Source organism: Natator depressus, chromosome 1 (assembly GCF_965152275.1).
Source record: "Natator depressus isolate rNatDep1 chromosome 1, rNatDep2.hap1, whole genome shotgun sequence".
In the NCBI taxonomy this organism is placed as follows: Eukaryota; Metazoa; Chordata; order Testudines; family Cheloniidae; genus Natator; species Natator depressus.
The window spans coordinates 13,673,670-13,699,114 of record NC_134234.1 but is presented as its reverse complement, the minus strand read 5'-3'; the positions used below and the strand labels follow the sequence as shown (position 1 = coordinate 13,699,114).

The following is a 25,445-nucleotide window of genomic DNA, read 5'->3' as shown; positions in this document are numbered from 1 at the left end:
ATGCCAAGCCTTAAAACAAAATATATTGATCCTACTATTCAAAAGTTGTTACTTTAGTGTAACTGCCAAAGTGATCAATGACACAGTAATGTAAAGCTTAATGTATCAATGAATACTCAGATAGCATCAGAGTCATCTATTGACTTTTGATAAAATCCAGAGCTATTGCATTAGTTTTCAGTTTGTGGATATGCACACAGGTATTGTTAGAATATACAGCAAAAGACTGACCTAAATACAACGTTTTTGAAATAAAAAAGGCTTCATTTCCATTTAGTTCAGGATGAGACTATATGTGCAGGATTTCACCATGAGTAAAATTTGTATGGTAGAATTTTAAAGTCTTGAAAAATTAGCCTCTCCTATTATTACAGATGTCACTCTACATAGATATATAGCAAGTTCTCCTGTTCAATGTTTCTTTATTCTTAAGATTTATAACATTTTAAAGAGGCCAACCTAGGCTCTAAGAACTTTTGCCATAAATTAAAAAGTCACAAATTAAACCAGCAGATGCTCCTTGTCCCCAAACCAGAAGGAATCTGACAAGAGGGAGAATCAAAATCCATTAAATCAATACCCACCCCACTCCTTACCACGCCTCTTCTTCACCAAAAGCCTGGGTAAATAGATGGGCCTTGCAGAATGCTCTGAAGCTCACTAGGTTTGGTCTATTTCTGACCAAGGGAAGCACGGTCTTAACAAGGCTACATTTAATGCAAGTATTCAAAGATGCTACTGCAATGATGATGCTACAATGATTTTTCCTCCATTTCCTCTAACCAATTTGATTCCACTAATTACATGGCTGCCACTCCTACCCCGGAAAACAGTTGAAAAAAGTGGCTGTGGACCACTTCCAAGACCAACAATTCCTCCCTAGATCTTTCCCGAGTCAGGCTTCAGAGCAGGATACAGAATAGAGATTGGCTTCAGAGTGGTAGCCGTGTTAGTCTGTATCAGCAAAAACAAGGATAGACTCCTTGTTGTTTTTGCAGAATAGAGACTGTTCAGCACAGCCAGGGATATCTGATCCAAATTATAAAGAGAGAGATTTTGTATTTCTTGATGCACAGAAGACAGCCAATGTAAAATGCAAAATAATGTTGCGGGAGATTTCCTAATCAGTTAATGTATCCTTACATACAGAGAACAATGGCTTAGACAATAAAGGCAAATTTATCCTAGGACTTACCTGTGCATACTCTCTCTCAATTGCAGCTTTCTTCTGACTGAATGTCCTACAAAAAACAGGGGGGGGAGTCCATTAACACATACAACCATATACTATAAATGCAATAATTAAAAAGGAGTTTTATATAACTTCAGTTCAAATGCACCATCAGACAGCCTTTACAGCCAAGAGAAGAGCAAAAGAAGAGCTGAACTGTTTGACAATTGTGTATTAACTGCCTAACAACCACTTGCATGTGGCCACCATAGATTAAGAGCTCCTTCCCTCAAGCTCCATTTACTTAAGTCTCTTCAGCTTTACATTGGTTTATCAGAGAACAAAATTTGGCCTTCAGGCATCTAAACTTTTTTTTTGGGAAGTCATCTCTCCCTGACTGCATCTGAACATACCAGGCTACTTGTTCCAGATGCAGGACTCATCTCACTTTCATGCACTATCTTCACTCAGGAATGCCCTGATTTAGCAATCGGTGTAGCTACATCAGCGTGGACCCACTTAGCTCAATTGGTTTAAACCCCTATATCACTTTCTATACTAAGGGGTCAGTAGTGGTACAGCTACACCAATTGCTTGCCGCAGACTATTGAACTAAGGTCAGTACTCAGTGTAAGTGAATGCCAAGTATTATTGATTTTAGAGATGGGCAAAACAAAAAGGACAAGAGATGAATCAGTATATTTCATTTCCCATGGTTTACACCAAGGCTTTGTGGGCCAAATTCTGCTCTTTGGGCATCAGTATAAATCTGGAGTAATTACAAATGCTTCAAATGAGTCATGCCAAGTTTATACCAATATATCAGCAGAATTTGGCACTGTGACTTTACTCAATCATGTTCTGGCAAAAATGGGATTCGCAAAGCTTTCAATATACTTTTGAATTATAAGGTCCAAGTCTGAAGCAATCTTGCTGCAGAATAAAAACAGATTATGCTACCCCCTTTCCCTCTAAATACAGTAGGTCTCTGTACTTTGTAGCACTAGGAGAACCAAACTACAGCAGCACAAAGAAAAGGAAGAATGGTTGAACCATAGCTAACCCTCCTCAGATTTAGAACTATCTAGGCATACCAAGACTCCTAGTAGTGCTCTGATAGTTTAAGTAATTTTCTTTTTACGCTCAAGCAACCAAGAAATAGGATTTTCCTTGGTCTGCATTTCCACATTTTTCTACTAAGATTAATAATGCACTATGCACAAAACATATGACTTTAACTCTATTTAAACAGATTGAACAATTAATTATGGGGACAAGCTAGAAGTTAATGTAAATACAGCAGATGCCCGTTTGCTGCAACACCTTATAAGAGCAACAGCCTCTTACGAGCAACATTTCCCCTGGGAACACTTTCCCTACTGTAAGTTATCGACACTCCCAACAACAGCAAAGCCGCTTAGGAGCAACACAGCAAAAGAGCACAGATATGTTTCTACTAATAATCATCTACTGTATCCTGTAATAACATCCTATAAAGTTGAAATTAGAATGTAAAAACAGAATAAGCACCAATGGTGCTTTCTATTCCTGCCCGCAGAACACACTGTTAGAGGTTCCATATTTCAAATAAGATGTAAAACAGAGGTCCTGGCCAATTGTAGTCATTAAAGAACCCATGTAACTCTTTTCAAGAGTAAGGTTTATATTAGCTCTGCGGGCTTGGCCACATTCCAACTCTGGTTATCACATCCGGTCTACCTAAATTTCCCTGGCAGTTTCAGCTGCGTATAAGCGACTCCATTTTAGAACTAAGTGAAATCATCCCTGCATATTTTTTAGGATCCTTCTGGAAGAAAGATGCTACATAGTACATGTAAGGTATTGTTATAGGTAACATTGGACCAACATACTTTAGTAGTTTTCTTATCAAAGCCCAAGCTTCCATCTATGATAACAAGCATATCGAAAAATTAGGGCTGTCGACTAATCACAGTTAACTCATGCAATTAACTCAAAAAAATTGTGATTAAAAAAATTAATTGCACTGTTAAACAATAGAATACCAATTTAAATTTATTAAATATTTGTGGCTGTTTTTCTACATTTTCAAATATATTTATTTCAATTACTACAGAGAATACAAAGTATACAGTGCTCACTTTATATTATTTGTATTACAAATATTTGCACTATAAAAATGATAAAAGAAATTGTATTTTTCAATTCACCTCAGACACATACTGTAGCGCAATCTCTATCGTGAAAGTGTAACTTACCAATTTAGAAAACAAAACAATGTAAAACTTTAGACCCTACCAGTCTACTCAGTTCTACTTCTTGTTCAGCCAATCACTAAGAGAAACAGGTTTGTTTAGATTTACAGGACATAATGCTGCCCACTTCTTATTTACATCTCCAGAAAGTGAGAACAGGTGTTTCCAAGGTATTTATGCGCCAGATATGCTAAACATTCGTATGCCCCTTCATGCTTCGGCCACCATTCCAGAGGACATGCTTCCATGCTGATGATGTTCGTTAAAAAAATAATGCATTAATTAAATTTGTGACTGAACTCCTTGGGGGAGAATTATATGTCTTCTGTTCTGTTTTACCCACATTCTGCCATATATTTCATGTGATAGCAGCCTCAGATGACCCAGCACATGTTCATTTTAAGAACACTTTCACTGCAGATTTGACAAAAAGCAAAGAAGGTACCAATGTGAGATTTCTAAAAATAGCTACAGCACTCCACCTAAGATTTAAGAATCTGAAGTGCCGTCCAAAATCTCAGAGGAACGAGATGTGGAGCATGCTTTCAGAAGTCTTAAAAGAGCAACACTCCAATGCAGAAACACAGAACCTGAACCACCAAAAAAGAAAATGAACCTTCTGCTGATGGCATCTGACTCAGACGATGAAAATGAACATGTGTCGGTCCGCTTGGCTTTGGATCATTATCAAGCAGAACCCATCATCAGCATGGATGCATGTCCTCTGGAATGGTGGTTGAAGCATGAAGGGACATATGAATCTTTAGTGAATCTGGTAAATATCTTGTGATGCCAGCTACAACAGTGCCATGCAAATGCCTGTTCTCACTTTCAGGTGACATTGTAAACAAGAAGCGGGCAGCATTATCTCCTGCAAATTGTAACCTAACTTGTTTGTCTGAGTGATTGTCTGAACCAGAAGTAGGACTGAGTGGACTTGTAGGCGTTAAAGTTTTACATTGTTTTATTTTTGAATGCACGGGTTTTTCTGTACATAATTCTACATTTGTAAGTTCAACTTTCATGATAAAGAGATTGCACTACAGTACTTTTATTAGGTGAACTAAAAAGTACTATTTATTTTGTTTTTTACTGTGCAAATATTTGCAATCAAAAATAAATATAAAGTGAGCAACCGTACACTTTGTATTCTGTGTTGTAACTGAAATCAATATATTTGAAAATGTGGAAAACATCCAAAAATATTCATATAAATGGTATTCTATTACTGTTTAACAGCGCAATTAATCGCAATTAATATTTTACTCGATTGACGGCCCTACTAAAAATGCAATATTCTTCCAAAATGACTTATGTTTCTTCAACAAGTGCGACTGACTTCAATAACGCTGTTACAGGAACTGCTGAAATCTATAAACATTTAAGAGGTAGTGGGAAACAAGTTACTGTTTTTAAACCTTCAAAAATAAAGAGTGTAAGCTTCAAAAGCAAGAGCAAAAATATGCCATTACTAGTTTCTACTCAGGCAGCCTCATTTGAAAATTTACAGTCTGATCTAGATGTAAAAAAGAGTATATGCACTATAGTTCATTCTAAACTGAAACCTACTGTTGTGGAATTTAGTACAAAAGTAATTTAGTATTTTTGGACTGAATGAGTTGTACACTGATAGAAACACTGAAGTTTGTTTTCAAATGAAATGGTTGTAATCTCTAGTTTGTTGGAGAAAAAGGGTTGTACAGTAGCAAGAAACATTTAAAAGCAATTTTAGATTTTATTCAAGCCCTACCATTCTATTATTCTAAAATATTTAATTCACTTTAGTATAAACAGATTTTAGACCATCAGAGTTCAATTTACAGAGTGATTCAATTTTTGCATTTCAGTAGAGTTAGTGGGAAAAGAGTAAGTATCTGAGATTGTTCTTTAAAGATGGCGTTCTCAAATTTTTCGAGAGCAAAGAACTTCTGCTAGGAAACAAAGCAGACTGACTGACAAAGTATTTGATGTCTTCCTACCTTTACAAACCTGACAATTTCCATGTATACACTTGTATAAGGTCAAGGGTTATGTCAACACTGTGAGAAAAATCTTGAAAGAAAACAAGCTACTTCCCTGAAAAAAGATAAATGTATTGTGTAGTTTTTAAAAAATGGGCATGCATTTACAATTACTATTTTTATGTGTAGGGCTATACAGAGGTTTTTGTGGGGCCCGGGGTAAAATCTGAAATTGAAGTACTTCACTCCCTCTCCTCCCTACAACCTTCCAAAAAATTTAACCCTGAGAGGAGGCTGGGGAGGGCATGTGCTGGAGCACAAGCCTGCACTGCACTCGCCCCACGTGGCAGCGCTACCTGGTTTTGGATCAGCAGCCCCTCAATTGTGACAGCAGGGTTGCTGGGCCAAATTTCAATGCAACCCAGCAAGTGGGGGTCCTCTCAAATGGAGGCCCAGAGCAAACTGTCCCTTTCCCCCTGCCCTGTTTATGCATTTATCAAGTAATTGTTACAAAGGAAAGAAAGTAGGTTAGAGTTGAAAGCATATTTTAAATTTTTTCTTTCAATTACCTATTTCTAGATAAAAAGAAAAGGAGTACTTGTGGCACCTTAGAGACTAACCAATTTATCTGAGCATAAGTGATTCCTATCTTCAACAGATTTAGCAAGTAAAACTTAACACTGTCCTACAAACAGTAACTCTTGAAGTATGCTCACTTCTGAACGTAGTCCCATAAACATTAATAGGAGTATATGTAGAAGCAAGCATACACATGAGTACGTATTTCAGGATGAGGCCCTACATTTGTCAGAAATAAGCCTAGTATAAATTAATACATTCAAAATTCCTGAACATAAAATAACAGTATTATTAGCACACCTGAATTCAGTAGATACATGGGAGCTATGTATCATAGAGTTGTGAACACTTGCAATTTTATTGCAAGTTTGATATTTGCCCCAACTGATGGAATTATGTTATTGTGTAAATCTCTCAGCTTTCATTTTTCTAAAAAGAAGTTTCAAGCCTTCATGGTTACGAAGAAAAGTATGAAACCTGCCTTGTGGTTTTTGAAGCTTTCAAATTAAATAAAAGAACCCAACATTTATTCTTTTATAATTCCCATGATTTTTAAGTTAGTGTGATACTTTTTTGAGATCTGACTCATGCTTTTGAATGCTTGGGATTAGCAATACTTGAAGAGTTGAAACAATCCTTCCTGCATTTTATTTTAGTCTATTTAACTTAACTTTAGTAACTGCCTCCTGTATTCATTTTCAGAGCAAAATGATATTACTAACTATCATTACGAGAATGAAAAAGTGAAATGTTCTATTATGAATCTAATTTATTGACAAAAATTAAGTAACAGTGAATGTTTGACAGCAGTGACTGTAGCACTGGCACCTAAAATCCACCTAAAAAAATCAGTCTATTACAGTAATAATTAAAACAAATGAACTACCACTTAAACATTACGAGCCCTGAGATTATTCTTCCCCCAAAACCAAAGCCTGAAGCATTGCAAAGTTAACACAGGTATAGAGCTGTGCACACTCTCCAATGGATACATAAAGAGCCTCTACACTTCCACCAAAAAACTGAGTGATTTGTATGTGACCAAGTACTTGGGAAAACAACAGGGGAGAGGGAAATTACCGCTGTCCTCCCCACCCGCCCTCCAAAATGTACTTCTTTCCTTCTAGGTTCCACCTTTCACACACCTATCCTTATAAACTTCTCACACTCCTACTGACATTTTTAATTTACTTATTTATAAAGCTAAAAAACACAGTACAAAAACATCTGACAATGAGGGAGAGTTGGTTTCTATTCTATTCTACATTACCTGTATTTTGCCTCCCTGATAACATTTAAACCACCTCCTCAATATTAAAACAAACATCTATCTTTTTTCTTTTGATATTTTTTTTAACTATGGAATCCACCTCAAGGGTAATAAAGCTACAACAATAACTATACTCTCCTCTTGCAATACTACTAGACCTATGGTTTTATTTACCACATTTGAGTACCACCTGCCAATTGAAAGTCAAGTTCTAGAAATGTGACGACAGCTAATTTAAAGTAATGGCTGCTATGCTGTATTAAGATTTATTTTAACATTTTTGTTACAGATCAGATGAAGAGAATTAAGCAAGGCGCTGGATCAGTGGAGAATGTTGTGTCAAGAAGTCTCTCCAGAACCCTTGCTTCCCAAGAAGAAAGATGGAATGAAAACATTCAAAAGGTGGCTCTAGAATTATATTGTTGCATCAGCATTACCAAAGTATCAGTCAAGCCAGTGAACCTCCTCTAGTGCTACAGTCTAATACATTACATTTTTAAGGTTCTAGATCCACAATAAATATGGAATTGTTCACATTTTAAAATGATTAGGCTGTATCATAACAGACATTTAAGGAATACTGTAATTGACAATGTCACCTGATCACATAATAAATGAGGATGTGTTTCTTTCACAAACGGATTGCAGAGTGAAAAAAAGCTGAAGTAGTTATACGATAAGTGCTAATCTCAACTACATTGGTCATGTTTCATGATGGAAGTTCAAATATGTCTAAGCACGTCTACTAACTGTTAATTTATCTGAATGCAGAAAAAATAACTGTACATAGTAAATATGTGGTCAAGCTCATTCACACATAATTCTCTGTTAAAATACATAGAGACAAATTTAAACCTGCTATAAGTGACCGCATCTCCCATGGAAGTCTTGGACAAATTCAGAAGTGAGCTAAGCAATGGCGTAAGCTACATGTGGAAATTAAGGCCTGTGAAAGCAGGATCAGGGCCTATGCTGGTAGAAAACAGAAACGTCTAAACTAGAAAAGTAGTAGAACTTTCACTAAAAATTAGCATTTGGTGAATGTGCTAAACAAATACAGCTTAATTCACATCTACACTACAGAGCCTTAGCCAGTATAAAGAAAAGGAATGACTTGTGGCGCCTTAGAGACTAACGAATTTATTAGAGCATAAGCTTTCGTGAGCTACAGCTCACTTCATCGGATGCATGCAGTGGAAAATATAGTGGGGAGATTTTATATGCACAGAGAACATGAAACAATGGGTGTTACCATACAGACTGTAACAAGAGTGATCAGGAAAGGTGAGCTATTACCAGCGGGGGGGGGAAACGGACGGATGGACGGACACGGACCTTTTGTAGTGATAATCAAGGTGGGCCATTTCCAGCACTTTACAAGAACAGTAGGAGGGGAAATAAACAAGGGGAAATAGTTTTACTTTGCGTAATGACACATCCACTCCCAGTCTTTATTCAAGCCTAAGTTAATTGTATCCAGTTTGCAAATTAATTCCAATTAAGCAGTCTCTCGTTGGAGTCTGTTTTGAGCCCCCTAGAGTAGATGCAGCATAAGCAGGCAGAAGCCAACACACCATCAGCATATGTGCATCTACACTAGCATTTTTGCCAGCACATCCGTATTGGCTAGGGGGTGTGAATTTTTTCCCCCACACCCTTAGCTGACACAGCTACATAAGCAAAACTTTACAGTGTAGACCAGGCCTTGCAACACTGACAAGATGGAAAGGGTTAGAGGTTACAGCAAGTAAAGCAACTAACAGGAGGATACAAGTGAGGAGAGAGACCTGCTCTTTCCATTCCCTCACCAGGTAGATTATACTCAGTTTGCAGAGTTATTCCTTTTCTGGCCAATTTACCACCTCACGTGAAACTTGCTCATTTATGCTATGCCTACATCCCCTCTTGAAAGAATGCAAAAGCCAAGCTACAACAGAGTTGCTAAGTAAATCACAGGTATAACAAGATTTTAAGGTTGTTTATTAAACCAATTTATGAATTTGCTGGCTTTAAAGTGTTTAATATTTTGTTTCTTTTTAAGTAACAAAATGTTCTACTAAAATCAAGTTTGGAAGTTACATATATACAAATTGCTAAATATTAAACAGAATATTCCTTCAAATGTATATAAACTAAAGTATTTTAAAATTAACATAAAGAGAGAATTTCCAGAGTCACATATTAAAAAACAACCAAATGATAAAATATCTCCAACACAATAGGCAACAAAATAACATGATCCTTCTGGTCTTGTTTCTGTAGTTTGTGGTTTCCTGCAGAGTATTGTGAGAACTTGCTTTATCTACAGAACTCAGGGAAAATATTTTTTGTGTAGAACAGTATAAATTCCTGCAGTTTATACTATTTTTTCAGCAATTACTGAACATGATACAACTTGTGTTGTGCAATTATGCAAGCACTAGAAGGGCAACGTGTAATTTTATTAACACTGATTTTTTAGACACAAGTGTATTAAGCATTTCACAAAACACACCTGGCATTATTGGATGTTATCTGAGACGCCCCACAAATGCTGGAAATAGCAAGAAACAGCACATGCAACAGACCAAGCACTGAAGCAGCTGGAGCTCACCAGAGCATCAGGGCATGGAGCATCAGTACTGCCAACACTATCATCTGATGGGAGAAAAGAAAAATATCTTCCCCTTGATCCAAGGGGTTGATGGGTAGATAGAGCATGATCCACCACTGCTCAGATTACCCATAAGGTCTTTTTTCCCCTCTCTGTTTCCTGGGGTTCTTGCCTCCCCAGTTTGACATTGTCCTGCATTGTAGTAGAGGCAAAAGAATGAGACCAATGTCATTTTCACTCTCCTAAACCACAGCCCACGACAGCCAATTAAAAGACTCCCATTGATTTGCATGGGTATTGGATTGGACCCCTATCTGAGGAAGGATTATGCAGCAGGAACATTTCGGTCAGAATTATTTTTCACAACTGGTGGGAGGTAGAGGAAAAACAAAGCAGAGATAGGTAAACAGGGAGAGAAGAGTTCTTAAAAAAGTAATGTCAGGGAAGCCGGAGACTGTACTTGAAGCATTAAAACTATTCAGACACAACTCTTTTGGTGTTGTTCGGCAGATTATGAAGGTTAGCTGAAATTAAACTTGGCGCATCTGCTTGCACATCCTATTTTCAGTACCTCTCAATCTCAAATTCACAAATGATCCCTGCTGCTACTTATTTTGAAATGTAAAGCAAGGGTAACTGAAATTCAATACAGTATTGGTCTGGTGTAGGGTTTTAGAAGGTTACTGCAAGAAAACAATGCAAAAAGTAACAAACAGACCAGTCCCTAACAAACATTTCGAAAGGAACCAGCTGAGCAACCATGTCCAGAAAAATTAAAGGGAAGTAGCATTACAGCAGCAGCAACCTTATGTCACATTTCCTCTTATTTTAATCTTGCAGAACTAAATTTATGGGAACAGGCACAAGATCCATTTGCCCACTGTGACCATAATACTGATCAAGAATAAGTATTTGTGCATCAAAAAACTCATCTGGGACAAACATATAAGCATAATTTTGCAAGGATTCTCTAGTCTTATGCCGCTAGAAAATGGGCATTTACATTTAGTGTGGCTACACTTCAAGTTTCCCATTGTTTCATTACCGAGCCGTCCAACTCCACATTAAATAAGCTATTAAAAATATGTATTCAATTTACAGACATTAATTTAATGTTTCTGTATGGTTTTATGTGTAATTATTGGCACACGGACAGAAAAGCATAGTGTATGTTACAAATGTCGTCAATAGGGCTTGAAAAAACCACTTGCATTCTCCCTGCCAGCAAGCAGGAGTGGGGGGGAAAAAGAACTTCCCCTGTTCAGCATGCAGGCTGAGGAACACAGGGGTGAAGTAACAGACCCTTTCTCCTTGCAGCAGCCTGAAGATTCTGGAGGAGGGCTAATGGAGCAGAGATCCTTCCCCCATTCAACAACCAGGATGCTCCCAAGGACAGAAAGTTCCTCTTTTCCAGAAGCTAGAGACAGATGAAGCTTCAAAATTACTAGACACCTAATAACCAGAAGATATGAAAGATGGAGCCCCCAAATAGGGTACAGGACAGCGCCCTGGAAGAAATTCCAACATTTTCCAATCACACCAACTCGAAGTCATGAGGGGCCTGGGTTTTTAACAGAGTACAACCCACTGGCTAGTTGGATTACTCCTCTGATTACATGTCTGGCAAATTTTTCAAAACCTGGTCATACACACAACATGAAGGGAAATGAAAGATACATATGAAAGCCAGAATGCCCTCACCAAGTTGTACCTTAGACTAAAACACTAATGCTCTTTCAAAAACAACAGCGTAAGAACTTTAGATGTCACAAGGGATCAGAACTCAGTTTCATTCATCACACTGTATGTTAGCTTAATTATAGAATCATAGGACTGGTACAGACCTCAAGAATTCATCTAATCCAGTCCCCTGCACTGAGGGTAGGACTAAGTATTATCTAGATCATCCCTGACAGGTGTTTGTCTAACCTGCTCTTAAAAATCTCCAATGATGGAGATTTCACAACCTCCCTAGGCAATTTATTCCAGTGCTTAACCACCCTGACAGTTAGGAAGATTTTCCTAATGTCCAACCTAAACTGCCCTTGCTGCAATTTAAGCCCATTGCTTTTTGTTCTTTCCTCAGAGGTTAAGGAGAGCAATTTTTCTCCCTCCTCCTTGTAATAACCTTTTTATGTACTTGAAAACTGGTATGTCCCCCCTCAATCTTCTCCAGACAAAATAAACCCAATTTTTTCCAATCTTCTCTCATAGGTCATATTTTCTAGACCTTTAATCATTTTTGTTAGTTAATCTTCACTGGACTTTCTCCAATTTGTCCACATCTTTCCTAAAACATGGTGCCCACAACTGGACACAATACTCCAGTTGAGGCCTAATCAGCGTGGAGTAGAGAGGAAGAATTACTTCTTGTGTCTTGCTTACAGCACTCCTGCTAATACATCACAGAATGATGTTTGCTGTTTTTTGCAACAGTGTTACACTGTTGACTCATATTTAGCTTGTGATCCACTATGACCCCCAGATCCCTTTCTGCAGTACTCCTTCCTAGGCAGTCATTTCCCATTTTGTGTGTGTGCAACTGATTGGTCCTTCCTAAGTGGAGTACTTTGCATGTGTCCCTATTGAATTTCATCCTATTTACTTCAGACCATTTCTCCAGTTTGTCCAGATCATTTTTAATTTTAATTCTATCCTCCAAAGCACTTGCAACCCCTCCCAGCTTGGTATCATCTGCAAACTTTATAAGTGTACTCTCTATCCCATTATCTAAAACACTGATGAAGATATTGAACAGAACCAGACTGAACCTGAACCAGAACAGAACTGAACCCTGCAGGACTGCACTCAATATACCCTTCCAGCTTGACTGTAAACCACTGATAACCAGTCTCTGGAAACAGTTTTCCAACCAGTTATTCACCCACCTTTTAGTAGCTCCATCTTGGTTGTATTTCCCTAGCTTGTTTATGAGACGGTCATGCGAGAGACAAGGAGGACTTAGAGACAAGGAGGCACCTTAGAGACTAACAAATTTATTTGAGCATAAGCTTTTGGGAGCTACAGCTCATTTCATCGGATGCTGTAGCTCACGAAAGCTTATGCTCAAATAAATTTGTTAGTCTCTAAGGTGCCACAAGTCCTCCTTTTCTTTTTGCGGATACAGACTAACACGGCTGCTACTCTGAAACCTGTCATCATGTGAGAGACAGTATCAAAAGCCTTACTAGAGTCGAGATGAGGCATTGATTCAACAACAAGGGGGAAAAAAAAAAAAAAAGAGTGCCACATACTGAATTATTGTGAATTAAAATATTTGAGGCATTAGGACAATAAAAATATAGAACTCTGTACAGAGTATTGTGTTTAATGACTCCAGAGGTCTTTTCCAGCTCCATCATCTGATTCCATAAAAGGGTTTCATTGTGGTACATTGTTACTCTACAACCATATTTGCTTAAGAGTAGAAATAATTGCCAACTTTCATTGCAAGAAACACGTTTGTTATTCAGTATTACCTACCGTATAATTATATGCTAAGTTTAAGGGACACTATCAGCATTAAAACCACCTCTCTCTCAAGATTCTGTACCTACTATTGTTATAAGTAACATCTAAGATTACAATTGTTGAAAGATACTCAAGAAAAAGTTGTTTATTGCTTTGCACATTTGACGCACTGCGTGCATAGTTTCACAGTTTGGTTTTTTTGATGGTCAGTTAAGCTTCCTGTCTCACACATTAGCAGGAGGACACTGCCCATGCACTTTTGAGGGAAGCTCACATGCACACTCATCCTCAGTCCTGCAAGAAGATGTATACCACTAGTAGTTACAGCAAAACAAACTAAGGCCTGGTCTACACTACGAGTTTATGTTGGATTTAGCAGTGTTAAATCAAATTAACCCTGCACGCGTCCACACAACGAAGCCATTTTTTCCCCAACATAAAGGGCTCTTAAAACCGATTTCTGTACTCCTCCCCAACGAGAAGATTAGCGCTGAAATCAACATTGCTGTAATATAGCTATCTTTAAATATACATTGTAATTTAAGCACAGCTTTACATTATAACATGCAGTACAGCCTTATCAAAACTTTAACGCACAGTTATAGTTTTTTTTTTCTTCTTAATTGCAAAAAGCTTAACAGTTGCTACTTTTAAACTTTCATGATTCTTTTCCATTTTTAAAAGAAAAATAGGATATTTTTTAATTGCAATATTTTAAATACCTTTCCTGGGGATTTTGACATCATGTATACCTTTAAAATATCAGTTTGTATTTAAATTCTTTAAATGGGTCTTGAAAAATCCACTTTTCTCTGACAAGAGGATGCTTGTTCTGCCAGATGAGAAGATGTATATATCAATTTCTGAAGAATTTAAGCCTTCTTTAGAAAACAAATTTCTGCCTCTTGGATCCAAAGACAATCTTCCAAACATGAAGAAATGCAGTGCTGGTTCCCAAGTCTGCATTCAGCTTCCGTGCCATTGCTGTTGCTCAGTTTTCTCAAGCCTCAGCAGTATGAAGTTAAGACAAGTCAGTTTCCACTCATTGGTGGGCCAACCCATTCATCTTTTGTGTTTAATACTCTGGGCAAGCACCAAAATATGCCTGGCACATTTTTCAAGTCCTGCTTTTAACACATGTACTGTTTGTACTATCTCCCATATAATTACATATGAGGATCTTATGACCATTAATATAAATTAGCTAGCTGTTTTGACAGTATAAAAGTTATTACAGATTGATTATTTAGACCACATATCTTGATATTTTTGGAAGACTTTCCTCTTCTATAGGTACAATAAAATATTGCAAAATATACCAATATTTTCATAAAGCATTGTCCCCCACACTGTAGAAGGTCATGACTTTTTTCCTTTTTTTAAACAGGCAAGACTTACAAACCCTTTTCTGGATCCTGACACTGCAACAGTGACATTTTATGTTCAATATTAACATCACAAGAGAAAATCTTGCTACCTCTTGTCTACGCATTTGTGTAACATGATAGCATTTACATGACTCTTACAGTCTGCTTTAGACCTGAAAAGGCAATACTGTAATTAAAAGCTTCTAACGTGCTTCCCCTTCCTTCAGCTAAACGCTGCTGCTATAGGACAGTTTTGCTAAACTTTGCTATGTGCTTTCCTGTAATTAGCTACTGGACATTCAATTAAGATGAAGCATTTTAACTCAAAGATAATCCACTGTGACAAAGTTCCTCCTCTAACTTGGTGGGTCTTGCACTTATTGGTGGATTGGCTCGCCTCGGAGATTCACGGCAGCCCTCAGTTTGGCCGTTTTCGTGAACCCACAGTCCAGGTCAACTCCTCCTGTTTCTGATCAGGAGTTGGGAGGTTTGGGGGGGAACCCAGGCCCGCCCTCTACTCCGGGTTCCAGCCCAAAGCCATGTGGAATGCAGCTGTCTAGAGTGCCTCCTGGAACAGCTCCACGACAGCTACAACTCCCTGGGCTACTTCCCCATGGCCTCCTCCCAACACCCTCTTTATCCTCACCATAGGACCTTGCTCCTGGTATCTGATAATGCTTGTACTCCTCAGTTCTCCAGCAGTATGCGTTCTCACTCTCAGCTCCTAGTGCCTCTTGCTCCCAGCTCAATCACACGCACACCACAAACTGAAGTGAGCTCCTTTTTTAAACCCAGGTGTCCTGATTAGCCTGCCTTAATTGATTCTAGCAGCTTCTTGATTGGCTGCAGGTGTTCTAATCAGCCTGTCCGCCTTAATTGTTTCCAGGAAGTTCCTGATTGTTCTGGAACCTTCCCTGTTACCTTACCCAGGGAAAAGGGACCTACTTAACCTGGGGCGAATATATCTGCCTTCTATCACTCTCCTGTAGCCATCTGGCCCAACCCTGTCACACCACCTAATTAAAAGAAAGTTGACCTGTTGAGTGGAGAGTGTGACGGAACAAGTTCCTACCATGTGGCAACAAACTTGTTCATTCTACTCTGTTCCTAGGTTAAATCAGATCTTCAGTTATGTAGCAAAGGTATTCTCTACATCTTAGAGCCCAGGTTTGTAGATGTATGTTTATGTGAAAACTACTACACAACACCCTCTAGCCCTGCTTGCTGAGGCAGCTTGCCTTACCACTATCACTCACACTGAAGACCACCTGAACCTGATATCAGGTGAAGTCTATGTTATGATTTAATGACAAAAATCTTCTCAAGTTCCTAGCATTTCTCCTAGGATATGAAATGGACCACACTGGAAGCCTTTTCCCACAACTCTACCTGAACATAGCCATGAGGTTTGATAGTTCCATAACTCACAGGGTATCAGATACAGGAGGATATAAAGTTCACCAAATTCTATTCTAATGGCATGGCTTTGGATTCTGGGGGACAGTACCATGAGTGCAGTCAGTCTTCTCTTGGGCCATGGCAGCCTTAACCACCAGGCTCACATGGTAAGGGTGGGAGATGTAGCTGGTGGCATCCTCAAGAACCTTGTGTTTCTTTTCCACTTTCTTCAGGACACCTATTTAAGAAATCTTCCATGTTTTTTCATCATTCTGTCCAAAATAGGGTGCCAAGACCTTACTGGACATTTGCTCTATAGTGGCCCTCGCAGATTCCTGGACCTGCTGAAATTCAAAACTAGCTGTATTGGACATCTTTGCAAGAAAATGGGAAATGGCAGGATCATCTGCTGAGAAGGCGTTGCCCTAATGCTCTTCTGCAGCTGATAAGTATTTGGTACTGGGAGAGCGTCAGCTCAAACAGCAGCTCTCATCACCCCATTCTCTTCCTGGCCCCATTCAAATGGATGGAAAGATTCAGATGATTTTGGGAAGGAGTGTGGGAATACTGGAAAAATGTCATTACGCATCAGCTCTGGCATCAGATATTTGTGTCATCATGTATCAGCTGGGTTCTGCCAAAGAAATCCTTTTTAATAGGTGACTACAGGAAGGGTTTCTAAATGGGAATTGAACGATTAATTATATGCATAGGCTCCAAAGAAATTAAAACTCCTGGAGAAGTCAGAAACAAGCCTGAACATGACCTTGAGCCATGCTCTCAAGAGACTCATTAGGTATAGCTATGTCTAGAACCAGTGAATAACCTTACTGATCATTGCCACACTCTTCTCAGACAAAGACTTTGTTGTTCTGAACTGGACGCAGAGGTAATTAAGCCACAGAGGGTTAACACTCTAAGGGGGAATAAGTGGCAACTGTCTTAGAAGAAGCCAAAACTTCTCAATTGCTTCACTATGAAATATGACCGTCAATGAATAGGGTTTTAGAGAGACAAGGTGGGTGAGGTAATATCTTTTATTGGACCAATTTCCGTTGGTGAGAGCAAAGCTTTCGAGCTTACACAGAGCTCTTCTGTGTAAGCTCGAAAGCTTGTCTCTCTCACCAACAGAAGTTAATCCAATAAAAGATATTACCTCACCCACCTTGTCTCTCAAATATCCTGGATCACAATAGCTACAACACTGTATACAATGAACAGGGTTACAGCTTGAAACAATTTCATCACTTTTTTCAGACGGAAACTCTCATTAATCCAAGACATTTTTCTGGTTAAGAGGTGGAAGGGACTCAGAGCATCAGTGACACCAATTGCTTCTCTCCCCTCCTCCAGGCCGTAGTAGTGGCCCAATGAACTGACTAAAAGCAGCACAAAACTGATCATTAAAAATGCCTGGTGCAAGAAAAATGGGCAAAAGACTGTGCTTTTGAATTGTCTGATGAAACAAACCTTAATTTTATGGCAGAATAAATTCTGGGAACCAAAAGCTCTATTTACACAAAAAAGTTACTAAAAAGAAAGTAAAGTACATTTAGGACCTTGCTTCAGCCACAAAATCCAGAGTCATCCTTAGTCAAGACAGTCATCTATAGGTTTTCAGCTCACAAGGGTGATACAAAATGACCCTCTATTCTGAAGCCCTGTGATACCTGTCTGTATCAGATGTTACATCCAGCCACCAAATGAATTTAAGGCAGTTTCACTCCAATTCTGAATTTCATGGATTTTGGAGGTTTTCAAACACTTCATTCTTATGTGCAAGAATTACATTTCTTACTAAAAAGCTTAGACTTTTTTTAAAAAGTCTAAATCACTTCCCCACTGGTGTAGTAGTTTAACTGAAATATTTACAGCATATGCGAAACTAATTAAAAATTCTCCAAGAACTGATATTTTCGTCCAGATAACACTTATGGGTCACTCGGAGTTGCTGCTATATAAATACTTAGGTGCTCTAACACCTGGTTATTTTTAAATGCAGAGCATAAAAGTCCATCCAATAAAAAATACTCTATGATTTAAATGGGAAAATATTAGTGCATACATAGTAAACAAAAGCACAAATGCACAAATTCATAAACTGCAATTTAAAATGAATTCCTTTTGAGGTTACAGCAGCAGAAAAATGCATCCAAATTCAGTAGCTTCCCTTTCCTGGATAGTCCTTTCCCAAAAGTGATTAAAGCAATTGTCTTTGAAATTTCATTTTAAATATGCTTCGGAGTTAAGGCTTTGTCAATTGATCTGTTCTAATCCACGCTACCCTTAATACATACTATTTTCAGAAGATATAAGATCTCTTTATTATAGCTGCATGAACAGTGCTCCTTTAATTAACAATACATGTGAACACAAAGGAAAAAAATATTCCAGACAAAATTAAACAGCAAGCATTGTACTCCTCGTAAATCACATTTACTATATAGTTAGGGATTAGAATGAGTTGCCATTAGCAACAGAGCTAAAAAATCAATTCTGTTACTGTGTATCTAGAATTCTCTTAACGCCAGAAGTAGTAAATCCTTGCTGCAATTCCAGTTTCAGTCACACAGACGTCAGTGTCCAGAACACGATTAGAGGGACATCCTACCCAGACACAATACAACCCTAAAACAACAGGCCAACAGCATTTCCTATTCAGAGAGGGGGAAAAAAGCTAACAAAGCTGCTGGGGGGGAAACAAAAGCTATTCACATCAGTCCCCCTCTTTGCTCTATACAACTGCTACAGTGTTAGACGTTTACCAAAAACACCAAGACTTGGTTTTCCTGATTAGGGCCATTTTAAGTAAGCTGAATCAGGTTTGTCTGTTAATACACAAATAATTAACTAAGAAATAAGAAAATGATCCAACTTAGACAAATTCAAATATAATTTTTAGATCTTACACAAAACTGATCCTTCTCATTGTCAAGGTTTGGGAGATAGAAGACTGGTAACCATAATAATCTTACTTATGAAAATGCTGACGCAGAAATTCAAAGGATTTTGTCTCAGAACAGTATCACTTTACTTAACTGCTCCCTGCAGAACTCAAACCAAAGTTCTTCATTAACAGAGCTTACTTATACCCTGGATCCGTATAGTATTTAGTGGCGGGTAGCAATATTAGAATTCTTACCTGGTTAATTTGTCACATGTTTTAGGAATACTGGGAGTACCATTCGGACTCTATCATGAAGATAATGGGTTTTATTTTCTTCCATTGCCCACTTTTGGTGCAGCATCCACAGATTCATTACAATGGGTACATCAGCCTGCAGTTTGGGGGCAGAACTAGACCTGTCCATCACTGGCAGCAGGGGAGTGCTCCGCCACCTGACCTTCCCTCAAGCTGAGAATTTCCACAGCCACGACAGTTCAAATCTAATTCCTAAATTATATTATGTTTAATATTCTTTGAGGAAAAATACAACTTCTCCTACTGCAGAGCATGGGAAATTCCACCTAATATCAAACCCAAACACTTGGGAATCAAATTCCAGCTCTATTCTAGATGATCCATTTGTCTCTAGGATGGGCCAGGTCTATGGCCCTACTACTCGAAGAAAGGAAATTTTCAGATAAGCAGAGATACATTTTCCTATTCTTTGTGCTAAGGTCCATAGTTTCATTACAATGGGACTTTCATACAAGCACGCCTCCAGAACAGGAAGATGATCATCCTTTAAAATGGGCCTCCAAAATGAAGTAGATTATCTTGTTCATCTTCCTCTGGACACTAAGGCATAGAGAAGAGTTCTGCTCATAATAAAAAATGGGATTGGCTAAGACTGGATAACCTATATGCAGAATTTGGTAAACCTAGGTATTCACAGATTCTAAGGCCAGAAGGGATGACTGATCATCTAATCTCACCTCCTACATAACATGGGCATAGAACTTCTACAAAGTAACTCCTGTTTGAACTAGAACATCTTTTAGAAAAAGATCTAAACTTGATTTTAAAATAGCCAGTGATGGAGAATCCACCACAACCTTTGGTACAAAGGTATGCCTTAGTTCTAGTCTGAATTTGTCTAGCTTCAACTTCCGGCCATTGTATCTTGTTATACCTTTCTCTGCTAGATTAGCCCATCATGATCAAATATTTGTTCCCCATGTAGATACTTACAGACTGATCAAGTCATAATCTTCTCTGTAAGCTAAATAGATTGAGCTCCTTGAGTCTAACACTATAAGGCATGTCTTCTGATCTTTTCATAATTCTTGCAGTTCTTCTCTGAACCCTCGCCGATATATCAACATCCTTCTTGAATTGTGGACACCAGTTCCAAACACAGAGACCTGTGCCAATGGAGGCTGAGATTCCTAGGGGATACCCAGAATTACTACACCGGTACACATGCACAACAGGCTCTAATAACAACTGGACTTTTGTTTCTGTGGCGCCACTTGTTTTCCTTTATGGCCATCTTCCTCTTCTGTTAACATTTTTATATGAGACGAGACCTTGCCCAGGATTAACATCTCTGACACCATGGGTCTGTGTTTGTCCTCCATCCAAGATACTCCATGAACTGTACCACTGCGTGTTTGCTTCAGCTTTCTCTGTGCAGAACCCTGATCAACAAAATTGTTCAGGGAGACATAAGTGAATTTCCGCCTTCTCTAAAGCCAATACTATTGTTACCATGATCCTGGAGAGAGACACATATAAGACCAAATGGTAACAATCAAAGTTAGGAAAAGAAAAACGTTACCAGACATCTGCAAAACTTAACTGTTCAAGAATGGTAAAATGGGAATGCTTTGAAGACTAACCTCCTTTAGGAATTTATTTAGATCAGGGATACTCAGACTGAGGCTCACAAGAAGCTCTTGAATATGTCTCCTGCAGCGCTTTGCAGTACATATTAAAACAGCGTGATTTAATTATTAACCAATCTAAGTTATTAACCAATCAGGATGCTTTTTCTATGTTGTTAACCAATTGTAGTTGATAAAATAATAATACTTGGTTAGTCATTTTGCTTTTTATATATATATATATATCACACAAATATAAAAACAAAAAACCAGGAAATGGAACAATGAATTCACACTATTGTAGCTCTTTTGGTTGATCGCTAATTTGGCTCCTCAACCACAGAGTTCTGAGTATCCCTGATTCAGATGTTTCAGACAAGGCCTTGCTCTGCTTGTCCCTGATTCTGAGGCTAGAAACAGAACAGAGCAGGTTGTAATCCTCCAGTTGGAAGTAGATGGATGATTTCGATCACACAGTTATCTTCCCTTGGGTTGCTCAGACTAGGAATGGGACAAAACTGTTCTTGAAATTCTTGCACAGCTCCATAGGCCAGAGGTTCTCAAACTATTTTTGCTGGGCCCCCCTTTGAAACTATTTCACGCTCTGATGATTCCCCACCCCCCGCCTTTCCTCAGGAGGATTGCTGTACCTCCTGAGGAAACCCCAAAGACTGTAACCATGAGCTTCTGCGCATGGTAACAGCTGGGGTCATCAATCTGGCCACAGAATTGGCAGCATCCAAGACTGCCTGCAGGAAGGCCTGGGCTACTGTCTTCCCTTCTTTGATTAGCGAAGACAACTCCTATCTGGCCTCTTGGGAGAGCATGTCCTTAAATTTTTGCATTGCCTCCCACATATTAAAATCACAGAGGCCTAGCAAAGCTTGCTGGTTCGCTATTTGGAGTTGTAACCCACTTGTCGAATAGGTTTTTTAGCCAAACATGTTCAGCTTTTTTGGGTTCTTTGCCTTGGGCATGGGGCCCGCTTGACCTTGACAGTGCCTCTCATTGGTGGCTGCCACCACTAGACATCTTGGAGGAGGGTGTGAAAACAGAAATTTGTACCTCTTGGCTGGTATGAAGTATCTGAGCTCAGAGCTTTTGGCTATAGGAGGGAGAGAAGGAGGGGTCTGCCAGAGCACTTTCACAGGGTCCACGATCACCTCATTAAGGGGTAGAGCCACTCTTGAGGGACCCACTGATGACAAAATGTCCACTAAACAGTGTGTCATCTCTTTGACCACTTCGGTTTGGATACCCAAGTTTGAAGCCACCCACTTTAATACATCCTGGTAGGCCTTGGAGCCACCACTGCCTCATCTGGGGAAGAGGAGGAAGAGGCTAAGGCTGGTTGAGGGGCCTCCGCCCCTTCCTCTGTCTTGACCGAGAGCTGTGGAACCTCTTCTTGAGGTTCGGCAGCAGACTCGGCAGCAGAGTCCAGGTCAGAGGTCTTGCAGCACAATACCGGAGGTATCCTACTTTCCAAGGCCAGAGAATACAAATGCTTCAAAACTGTGCTATTGCCTGGGGGAAACCCCAACAGGTTCCAAAAAGGCCACTTCATGGATGCCAGTCCTCGTGGTCCCAGAGGTCAAGCGTTCAGGGGCACCCTAGCGCCTGAGGCCACAGCAGGGTAGGAATAACACAGGGAATAATGCAAGTGGTCCTGATGGTGGGGAAATTAGGACCCCACTTCAGACTCTGATGAGGAAGATGAGCTGCTGCAGGGAAACCAAGGTGGTGCCGATCCTCTTGGTGCCAGCGAACAGCATCGCGGAGAAGTCCGACACGAGCTACCATAGGGGGTTTTCCCCTAGGGAGTGGCCATGGTGCTGTGCGAAAGCTGGGGTTGGCTCTCTGCTGCTCATCAGTACCAGCTGTGCCAAGTCCTGAATCTCCAGGTCTATCAAGCAGGTCTCTAGCAGCCACAAATGCCTCTGGGGCTGATAGTACCATGAACTGACTGGTACGTTTGTCTGCTCTGCTGCAAGATGGCATTTCCCATGCCGGAGTTAGCAGAGCCTGCGGGGGGTACCAAAGCTGCTGTGGATGGCTGCTGAGGCACCGGAAAGGGAGAGTGGCCTGACACAGGTCTCGCTCTATCCAGATCCCCTTGCCCGCTTCCTTTCAGCACTGGGAATGACTCTTCTTTCTTCTGGTGCTTACGGTGCTGCTTCTTAGGCACTACGGAGAAGGACTGGCACCAGGACTCTCTTGGTGCCGAGTCCAAGCATGGCTCTGACACTGGTCTTAGGGCTGCCTCCATGAGAAGGACCTTCAATCTCACCTTCCAGCCTTTCTTGGTGTGGGGTCTGAAATCCTTGAAGATCTGGCAACTGTCTTTCCAATGAGCTTCCCCTAAGCCCTTGAGACAGCTCAAGTGTGGGTTGCTCAAGGGTATCAACTTGCCCCAGGAAGTACAGAGCTTGAAGCCTGGTGACCAAGGCATACCCTGGCACTGGGGAGCAGACAAGCCTCTCCAACCAAGTGCGGAGGCGTTCAAAACTCACTAACTACTAAAACTACTATTAACAAACTAAGTAAACTACAATAACTCTATATACACGAGAAAGAAAGAAAAACCCTTGGGAGAAATTACCTTAGCAACGCAGGAAGTTCCATCAACTGTCATGAGTGGTAAGAAGGAACTGAAGGGGTGTGGGGTTAGCAGGGCCTTTATACCGACACTATGAGCACGTGGCACCAGAGGGCGCTGGAGCCAACCCGACGGATAACACTAAGGGAAAAAATCCAGCAACTGTGCTCCAGGTGCACACAGACCTACTTTGAAATGGACATGTGCAAGCACTCAAAGAATATAAATGTATACATCTAGGAAAAACGAACGTAAGCCATATTTACAGGATGGGGAACTCTATCCTGGGAAGCAGTGACTGAAAAAGATTTGGGGGTTGTGGTGAATAATCATTGGAACATGAGCTGTCAGTGTGACACTGTGGCCGAAAGAGCTAATGAAATCCTGGGATGCATAAACAGGGGAATCTTGAGTAGGAGTAGAGAGGTTATTTTACCTCTGTATTTGGCACTAGTGTGACTGCTGCTAGAATAGTCTGTCCAGTTCTGGTGCCCACAATTCAAAAACAATGTTGATAAACGGGAGAGGGTTCAGAGAAGAGTCAGGAGAATGATTAAAGGACTAGAAAACATGCTTTATAGCTAGGGCCCTACCAAATTCACGGCCATGAAAAACACATGTCAGACAGTGAAATCTCGTCGTCCCCCGTGAAAACTGGTCTTTTGTGTGCCTTTACTCTATACTATACAGATTTCAGGGGGGAGACCAGCGTTTCTCAAACTGGGGGTTGTAACCCAAAAGGAAGTTAGTTGCAGAGGGGTCATAAGGTTATTTTAGGGGGGTTGTGGTATTGCCACCCTTACTTCTGTGATGTCTTCAGAGCTGAGCAGCCGAAGAGTGGCAGCTGTTAGCCGGGAGTTCAGCTCTGAAGGCAGCGACCCGCCAGCAGATGTAAGCATGGCAATACCATACTATGCCACGCCATACTTACTTCTGCGTTGCTGCCTTCAGAACTGGGCGGTTGTAGAGTTGCGGCTGCTGACTGCCATCAGGGCCGTCCCTAGCTATTCTGGGGCCCTACTCAACCTACCCCACCTCCTGAGGGAGGGGGCAGGCCTCTGCGGGGGCGCGGGGGAATGGCTTGGGGAGAAGGGAGGAACCGCCCCCCCAGCACTCACTGGCGGCATGGCTGGGGCCGGGTCCCTGCACTTCCCATCGCCAGTGAGTGCAGGCCCGGCCCTGCTGCACTCCTCAGGGGCTGGGGCGGGGAAGGGGCAGGGCGGGGGCGGAGTAGGGGCAGAAAGAGGTGGGGGTGGGGCAGGGCAGTAAGAGCGGGGAAGAGGCGGGGGCTGGAGCAGCACATAGCTGCACAGGTTTCCTGGTGCTCTATGCAGCTGCATACTTTGCGTATGGGTAAGGACGGCCCTGACTGCCATCCTTACTTCTGTGCTGCTGGTGGTGGCAGCTCTGCCTTGAGAGCTGGGCTCCAGGCCAGCAGCAGCCACTCTCCAGCTGCCCAACTCTAAAGGCAGCTCTGCCTGCAGCAGCACAGAAGGGTAACAGTCCTGCAACCCCCCCCTACAATAACCTTGCAACCACCCACCCCCACAACAACTTTTTGTGTCAGGAACCCTACAATTACAATACCATGAAATTTCAGATTTAAATAGCTGAAATCATGAAATTTACAATTTTTTAAATCCTATGACCGTGAAATTGACTAAAATGGACCGTGAATTTGGTAGGGCCCTACTTATAGCGATAGGCTCATGGAGCTCAATTAACTTAACAAAGAGAAGATTAAGGGGTGATTTGAATACAGTCTATAAATACATACATGGGGAACAAATATTTAATAATGGGTTCGTCAATCTAGCAGAGAAAGGTATAATATGATCCAATGTCTGAAAGTTTAAGATAGACAAATTCAGACTGGAAAGAAAGTGTACATTTTTTACAGTCAGAATAATTAACCACTGGAACAATTTACCAAGGGTCGTGGTGGATTCTCCGTCACTGACAATTTTTAAATCAAGATTGGATGATGTTCTAAAAGATCTGCTCTAGGAATTATTTGGGGGTAAATTCTGTGGCC

The 25,445-nt window shown here is 40.3% G+C and overlaps 1 protein-coding gene across 6 annotated transcripts in view; it reads right to left on the bottom strand.

The window, feature by feature from the left end:
- The window catches only part of FCHSD2 (FCH and double SH3 domains 2), a 222,723-nt gene that overhangs the window by 167,859 nt on the left and 29,419 nt on the right, over nucleotides 1-25,445 (bottom strand). For 5 of the 6 annotated variants that reach the window (XM_074955029.1, XM_074955058.1, XM_074955048.1 and 2 more), the window contains exon 3: nucleotides 1,196-1,241. The exons of the other annotated variant lie outside the window; for it this stretch is intronic. In XM_074955029.1, the coding sequence (XP_074811130.1) occupies nucleotides 1,196-1,241 (46 nt within the window). The remainder of the gene's footprint in view (nucleotides 1-1,195; nucleotides 1,242-25,445) is intronic. 6 annotated transcript variants of the gene reach the window in all.